The following is an 8,220-nucleotide window of genomic DNA, read 5'->3' on the forward strand; positions in this document are numbered from 1 at the left end:
TTGAATGCCAAAACATTTATATTGCCTTTTCCTCGTGCCATGATCTTCGCACCATTTCCAATTGTTACGCTTGCTGACATCTCGGTGAAATCTTCGAACCATTCACGACGGTGACACATGTGATCACTGGCACCCGAGTCCAGTACCCAAGCATCTTTGTCACATGTGGGAATCGATGCATGACATACGAGTGCATCAGTCGATGCATTTCCGTCCTTTACATCTGACTTCTTCTTTTGTGGACAGTCACGTTTCCAGTGGCCCTTCTCACCACACACCCAACATGGCCTTCCACTTTTAGTACTTCCGGCAGCATTGTCCCTTTTTTTGTTCTGGTTCGACGACTGACTCGACAGACCTTTTCTTGGTCCACTCTTCTTTGAAAAACTCCTTTTGGCCACCAACGCCTCCACGTTTTTAATCTGGTCACGTGATCCTAATCGAAGTTCTTCAGCTAACAGTCGTGCTCGCAAATTAGCCATCGTTTGAGCATCCACATTCGTCGATTCCCAAGCACTATGAAAATGATCGTACTTCGGCGGTAATGACATCAAAATCTTCGTCATAACCATTGAGTCGGAAATGACCTCATTTTGATCCCTCAATTGCTGCACAATTTCCATGAGCTTCGAGAGAAAAACTGTGATATCATCTCCCGGATCCTTCTTGAAACTGTAATATTTCTGTTGCAGAAATATAATATTCGATTTCGACGCCTGCTCATAAGTACTTTTGAGCGTTGTCCACATCTCTTTCGCCGTTTCACAGTTCATAATCTGCAGCAATGGTTGTCTATGGCCCGGTTTCACCAACGTGATTTAATCTAATCGGTCGATTAACTGTCAGAGTTGCCAACTGCTGAACATAATAAAACTGATCGTAACCTATTTTCTTTCTGTGAAGCAAGGTCCGTGGATGGCGATTTGCTGTGAAGAACCGTGTATTGCCGGAGAGAAGATAATAATAACAAAGTATGTAAAATGAATAACTGCAGTTAAAAGTATACGTAATTATAAATTATAAGTATTATATTTTTCATAAAAAAATTATACTTTCAGAAAATGGACAAGGGAAATAAAGTACGAGGCAAAAATTTTACCAAAGATGAAAAATTACAACTGGTAAAAGAATTATCAACATATCATCATATAATTGAAAATAAAGTAACTAATATGACGAGTAATAGAGAAAAAGAAGAAGCATGGGCCAACGTAACTATAAATTTTAATAAAAATAAACCAGAAATACAGCAACGAACAGAACGATGTTTACGTCTGTGTTGGGATAATTTAAAAAGAGACACCAAAAAATATTGTGCACAGCTACAGAGAGAATTGTATAAAACAGGTAAAAGTTTTTATTATATTGTATTGTTTTTGTATTTTTTATTTTTTTGTATTGTATTTTTTGTATTGTATTAGCTATGTAGATTAAATCCTTATTTTATTTGTAGGTGGAGGTCTTCCAAGTATAAAACCAAATCCTTTATTAGAAAAAGTTCGAGAAATGATGACAAAAGCCGCAGTATCTGGATTATGCAATCCGTTTGATTCTGATGCTATTACAATTAATGAAAACGCTAATGTCGAGGAATTATTACAAGATGACAGTAGTTGTGATCATTCAGTTGAAGTGTTTACAGTAAGTAAACTGTTACTAAGATATGCAATGTATACGAATTTTCAGTAATTTATATGCTTTAAGTTTTCAGTATTTGCAGAAAAATGATAATATTAAAAACTGGCAGGGTTGCAGTATTAAAAATTTAAGATCGAAAATAAGTACTCCTTTAAAGGAAAGTCGTTCTTTACAGGACAGTTGTTCTTCAAGTAACAGTATTAATTCAGAGAAAAGTCTTCCTTTAAAGGAAAATGTGGTGACATCAATAGAAGAAAGATGTAAGAAACGAAGATATCAAGAAAGCTGTGAATTAGAAAAAGCAAAAATTGACTTAACAAACACTTTAAAATCAAGTATAGAAGTCAAAAATATCTACGAAGTTGAAATATTGAAACAGAAATTAGAACAAGAGCAGCTAAAAGTGAAAATATTAAAAACGTCACTTACAAAGGAAACATAAAAAGAGGAAAAGTAGAGGTACTTATTTCTGTAAACTTAAACCAAAGTGCTAAACTTTATTTTTCGCAATATATTTCTTTAGATTTATTTCTTTATAAAATTAAGTATATTTTAATTAGAACTTTTCCTTTTATATGGTTGAAAACCATGAGTCAATCTTATAAGTAACAGTCTTAAAATAGTTTCACGATACAATTAGCTTTAATATAAGACTGTATTAAAATATTTTAAGTACTAGTATTAGTCTTTACATGAGGTTCATTATTTGAGAAATTTAAGTTACTTTTTTTACATAAAATATTCTTTACGTAAATGTTTTTGTTTGCATATTTATGTTTATTTATATAGATTAATTTTTTGTTCTATTAACGTAGTAACATACGTATGTCAAGAAACACTAAGAATGCGTTAAACATGTATTTATTTTTGTAAAAATGGAAACGCCATACATATTATTTTATTATTTAGTTTTAGTTATTACTTATTCTAAGATAGTGGAAAATACTCTTATTATTGCGTTCTGTTATTAACTCTGAGAGAGCACTATACTTGCTATCATATTTCACATGTATTGATCCAGTGCTGCCTTGAGACTTAAGTATCTTATAATACGGTTTAAATTAATCTGAAATTATTGAAGTGTTGATTAAAATGCCTCAATTGCATTATTTTTAATAATAAATGCATATTACCTATGAAAATAGTCCAGAAATAAATTTTGCCGCTGATCATGAATATTTATAGCATTGTGCAATTGTTGGATAGCATTATATGCATCAACATTTGGATTTTCAAATCTTTCTCGTATGGAAGCGTTGTGTAGAACAGTTGTTGCTACAATAACAACAAGTGCCTTTTCAATCCTGTTAAAACGCATTCCAATCGCTAATACAGGAAATTTTCGTTTCCACATCCCGAAACATCGTTCACTGTTCGAACTGTTCGAACTGAACGAGTTCGAATCTGAGATTCATTATATAGATGCTCTGCTGCTGTTGTGGGATTTAATAAAGGAGTCATTAAATATGACAAAGTTGGATATCCAGAATCTCCGAGGAGTACACTGTCGCCGAATCTGCCCATTTTAAGTAAAGTTTTAATTCTTGAATGGTCAAAAATAGTTGAGTCGTGTGCAGATCCTGGCCAACGAGCAACTATATCTATAATTTCAAGCTTTGCATTTATGACTACTTGTGTGTTTATAGAAAAGTATCCCTTTCTGTTGCGATATACTTCACCATCTTCTCCTCCTAGAAAACAAAGAAACATTGTACAAAATACAAACGTTTATATACTATAGTACAAATGTTCTTACCACATGATTGGATCTTTATATGTGTACAATCTATACATCCCATCACATGGATAAATTTAGCTATTTTAAAAAATTGTGCTTCATTTTCTACAATTTCCTGATGTGTGGAAGGGAGCTTTATGTATTCATCTTTTAATGTAGCAATAGCATTAGACACACGATGCACAATTCTGTGGACACTAGCTCTGCTAATTCCAGAAAAATCACCAATAACCATATAGAAAGATGCACTTGCATAAAATCTTAAGGCAACCATTAATTGGATCTCAGGAAGAATAGGATTATTCCTGTTAATGTATAACATAATATTAAAGTATCTCCAAAATATAATTATAATTTAAACATTATAAATGTACATACCGATCGCTGGCATGTCGTATTACATGTTCAATTCTTTCTAGAATCATTGTGAAGACCGGTTTTGATATCCTAAATCTTTCTTCGAAAAGTTTGTCATTCAAAACGTCAAAATAATTAATACGTGGTTGAAATATACGTTCTCTTCTTGCATTTCTTTCAGGATTATCATCATATTCAGGAATATCATCGTATTCGTCGTAGTCTAAGAAATCCATAACGTTGTTAATATTCTCGTAATTATTAATTATATCAAATATATAATTCATTTTATATGATAATTCAACCCTTATTCCCACTTTCACGGTTATAATGCTTGCGTATACGCGACAAGAATAGGTTAGGAACACGTTCGTTTTTAAAGTCTTGTTATTGGCAATTCTGGTGATTTAATCGACCGATTAGATTAAATCACGTTGGTGAAACCGGACCTATGACATGCAGCCGAAATCGCACGTCGCGCCTTTGCATCCGCCTTCTTCCATACAGTAATTGCAGCGGCATTACCTGCAACACCTTCTGGAATAGTCATAGTACCGTCGACATAATCGTACAACTCATTTGCCTCTAAATACTGCCGTATTTGAAATTTCCATGTGAGCCAATTATTGGTACCCTCTAGCCTGTCAATTCCCATTCTCTCGCTCTCCATTGTTCCGCACAAAAAAGGTCCAGAACAAAAACGAGGGAAGAAAAAAAAGGTCCGACTTCTTTTCACTTGGCTTCGATTTCACTTCACTTGGCTCGATTGACCGTAGTTAAAACTGTATGCACGTTCGAACACGATTTTCTCGTTCCAGAATGTTCACGAATCGCACTAGTTCTTTGTCCGAATGTACCGCACGATTCCAAGACGATTCAACGAAAAAAAAAACGACTCTTCCGTTCACACAAAACTACTTCATTAAACTCACAGCAATGAGATCGGAGCAATCGACCCGTCTTTGTCCAGTGTCTATAACACGAACTTTACAATTGCAAAATACATGAATCTCCGAGATTCTTGAAATTCACCTTCTTAGCGTCATCTGGGCCCATAACCTGTTGACGATGTCGCGTTTTGTGATAGGACGTGGTTATTAAATGAAAGAAAACACACAAGACTTGCCAAAGTGAAAAACTAAGAGAAACGCTGAACCGCGTGTTTATTGTAAGAAATCAAGTCAAGAAGTGCCCGGTCATTCTCAGGCTACAGGACATACAGCCGAGTTTCCGTCACCATATCCATATGGGACCGAAAGGGTAGGGGACCTTACCAAAAAGAAACTTGAAACTAAACCATATGTGAGACATCGGCGCGTATTCGAATCTCAATACAGATTTTATCTGAGGAATTGGGATTGATAGAATGCATTGCGTGAATGGCGATGTCGCGAAAAAGATATTATTATTAGTTTAATATTAAATTTCGAGCTTTTCCATTTTCTGTGTATGTCATTGATGTCATCAATAGAAAGCTTATGGCAATCAAACTGTCAAAATATATGCATCGTATGCCGCGTTATATATAAGATTTACTCCACTGGAAAGCAAAATTGAAAAACATGACTTTCATTATTCTGTTCCAGTTCTCAAGAGAATTTTAAGACAAGATTATTTCAATCATTATCTTCTTCTTGTAATAGCAATATTCATATTAAATTCCGAACAAATCATTTTCCATAATAAATATTACTCAAAATTTTTTAAATAAATTTGTGCGTGAATTAGAACATTTGAATTGCAATTTTGTTCGTTTGTTTTTTTTAATACCTCTCAACTTGGTACTCTCTGTTTGAGTCTGTTCAATATTTCCGACACTTACCAAACAATGTTCTAAAAATCGTTGTTTCATGATCTTCCTCTTGCTTAGAATACGAGAATTTAAATGGTAAACTTTTAAAATTGATGGAATGGAACGTGGCATATTGATGCAACACAAATTACAACAAAACGATATAATTACCGGTATAATTAGTTTATAAGAAATGATTAGATTAATAAATGAAATACCAAGAGATTCCGTTTATAGTAAAACCGATAAGTAAAAATAAATATTTCCAAATTGCTACAGTGTTGATGCTTATAAGAAATTACAGAGATTACAAATATTATTATTACTCCAATGTACAATACAAGAATTCCTAAAACGGTCTAATGGTGGTACTCTATATTTTACATTATTAAAAAATAACTGCTTACATGTGTCGCGTATAAAGCGGATTTACAGACAAAGTTTTCTGTTGTGAAATAAACATATGAATAATGAAGTCAAATGCAATTCATTGCTTTATAAAAACTATTCAACAGAATTGCAATAAAGAAAAAGACATTACGCGATTGTACAAAAAATTGCGATTTTGTATTCGTTGTTCGTGATGATACAACCGATATTAATTTTGTTTACAAAAATATCACAAAATAGATAACTTTATAGCTATTTCTTAATGAAACTTTAAAATGTGTATGCGTATATATGAAAATCGATAATCAAATGTAGATAGAAACGCCTATTAAAAAAGAACTAGAATAGTATATTTTTTATGTATATTTATTATCCATTTTATTATATTCTAACATTAATTGCATAAGTTTGAAATAATAAAAATTATTCTCGATTTGTAAATCGAGTATTAATATATTTTTATTAGTGCTGAAAATTTCTATAAAATTTGAAGGTTTAAAAGAGATAAAGAGGTAAAAGTTGTAAAAACAAAAATACAAGAATTCAATTTTAATAAAACGATTATATGTGCATTCTAAAATTACAAGAAAGAATTTTTATTTTTATAGAGAGATAGAAAAGTTAAAGCAAAATCTTATTATTCGAAGATCAAGATGCCTACTTATTTTGAAGGTGATATTGTCATTGCGGGCATTTCAGATAATTATATTACCTCAAGTGATTATGATACAACATCAATTTTATTATAAGATGAATATTTATAATACATCGATATTTTTCAGGCCGTCTGCCTGAATCATCAAATATTGAAGAATTTAAGGAAAATTTAATGAAAGGGACGGACATGGTGACGCAGGACGAACGACGTTGGAAACCGAGCCTTTACGGTTCACCTTCTAGATTTGGCAAACTTAAAAATCTTCACAGTTTCGACGCTTTTTTCTTCAAGATATCTCCTAAACAAGCGCATGTAATGGATCCGCAACTTCGCATTATGTTAGAAGTGACACATGAAGCATTGATTGACGCTGGTATCAATCCTTCCACCTTGAAAAAAATCGCGTACCGGGGTGTTCCTTGGTGTTTCCGCTTCCGATGCGAATGATTTTTGGAAAACCAAGCCGGACGGTAAGTACATTTTAAAACTTATCGTGAAAATTTTTACCCGTTAAAATCATATTATGAAACAATATTCTTAAATAATTAAACCAATTTTTATTTATTTAATCTTAGAAATGTAAGAAACAAGATGAAAAGTTACATTAAAATTATATTATAAATAAATATTCTTTAGCTAAAACAGTTTTGAAATATTTAATATTAAACATATATGAAATATACGTAAAAATGCATAAAGAATGATAAATTCTTGAATATTGAAATATTACACAATTAAAAAAAACATATATAAGATTTTGAAATAAATATACGATTATAATAATTAAAACATTACTTTTTCACAAAAAACATATATAAGTTTAAAAATTAGATTTATAATATGTTATACTTGATATTTATATTAATGTCATATTATTTAATAAAATTAATATAAATGTTAAAATTGGCAAATAAGAGTTAAGGCGTGGTAATTTGAGAACAATAGAAAAAAATTTTTTCTTTTTTATTAATGTAAATAAGAACTATGAATAATAACTTATTAATAATAATCATAAAAAGGAAAAAAGAGTCTGGACGACTTTAAATCACGTTTGTGCTCTTTGCTATATATATTATGACCTTTAAAATGAAATTTATTTATACTAAGCAACGATATGCATATTCTCAATTCGTTTATTTTTGTTTCTCTTTCTGTTTGTTTTTATTTTAACTTAATGTTCTTCTATCACCAATGAGAAGAGTCACAGAACATCGAAATATTAATTCTATTATATTTCTTTAACATGTAAAATTTTATTACATATCATTTACAGCATACACCCTCTAATGGCACACATTTTTTTTGTTATTTTAATTAATTTTATTAATTAAATTAATTCAAAATAAATATGATGAGAGATTCACAATTTGTTAAATTGCCCTTAATAATGCCATACCGATCAAGATATGTAAGAGGTTCTCTCTTCTACTCTAATTATTATATAAAGTTATATGGTAATACATATATACATATATACATATAAGACACAGAAATGTATTTTCGAAGAAATAAAATGTCAGGTATAGAAATAATAGAAATTATTTAGCATAAGAAACAATATTGTATAAATGAAGAGTATTATAAAGTCTGCAATGTACATTTTATGTAAAACCCCATCAATGCCGAAAGACAAGAAATCAATAAATC

At 31.1% G+C, this 8,220-nt stretch overlaps 1 protein-coding gene and 1 pseudogene across 2 annotated transcripts; one reads left to right on the forward strand and one right to left on the reverse strand.

Moving 5' to 3' along the window:
* Window positions 1-893: 893 nt before the first annotated feature.
* LOC105250889 lies at window positions 894-2,182 on the forward strand. Of its 2 annotated transcripts, none has more exons than XM_025414124.1 (4): window positions 894-971; window positions 1,059-1,347; window positions 1,454-1,641; window positions 1,712-2,182. In XM_025414124.1, exons 2-4 carry the CDS (start codon window positions 1,062-1,064, stop codon window positions 2,078-2,080), a joined length of 843 nt encoding a protein of 280 aa, XP_025269909.1. In that variant the 5' UTR covers window positions 894-971; window positions 1,059-1,061; the 3' UTR covers window positions 2,081-2,182. The 2 variants fall into 2 exon arrangements, with proteins under 2 accessions (XP_025269909.1, XP_011255540.2); XM_011257238.3 differs by having other exon boundaries at window positions 1,814-2,182.
* Window positions 2,183-2,442: 260 nt separating this feature from the next.
* Window positions 2,443-5,044, reverse strand: LOC105250890 (annotated as a pseudogene).
* Between the last annotated feature and the right edge of the window lie 3,176 nt (window positions 5,045-8,220).

The sequence above is a fragment of the Camponotus floridanus genome, unplaced genomic scaffold (genome assembly GCF_003227725.1).
Source record: "Camponotus floridanus strain SB8 unplaced genomic scaffold, Cflo_v7.5 scaffold77, whole genome shotgun sequence".
NCBI lineage: Eukaryota > Metazoa > Arthropoda > Insecta > Hymenoptera > Formicidae > Camponotus > Camponotus floridanus.

What these genes read in the sequence shown, in the direction of transcription:
- LOC105250889 (XM_025414124.1), top strand. Translation starts at nt 1,062, where the DNA reads ATGGACAAGGGAAATAAAGTACGAGGCAAAAATTTTACCAAAGATGAA. An exon ending in GAGAGAATTGTATAAAACAG is followed by an intron (nt 1,348 to 1,453) that starts GTAAAAGTTTTT and finishes TTTTATTTGTAG; the next exon opens with GTGGAGGTCTTCCAAGTATA. An exon ending in ATTCAGTTGAAGTGTTTACA is followed by an intron (nt 1,642 to 1,711) that starts GTAAGTAAACTG and finishes TTAAGTTTTCAG; the next exon opens with TATTTGCAGAAAAATGATAA.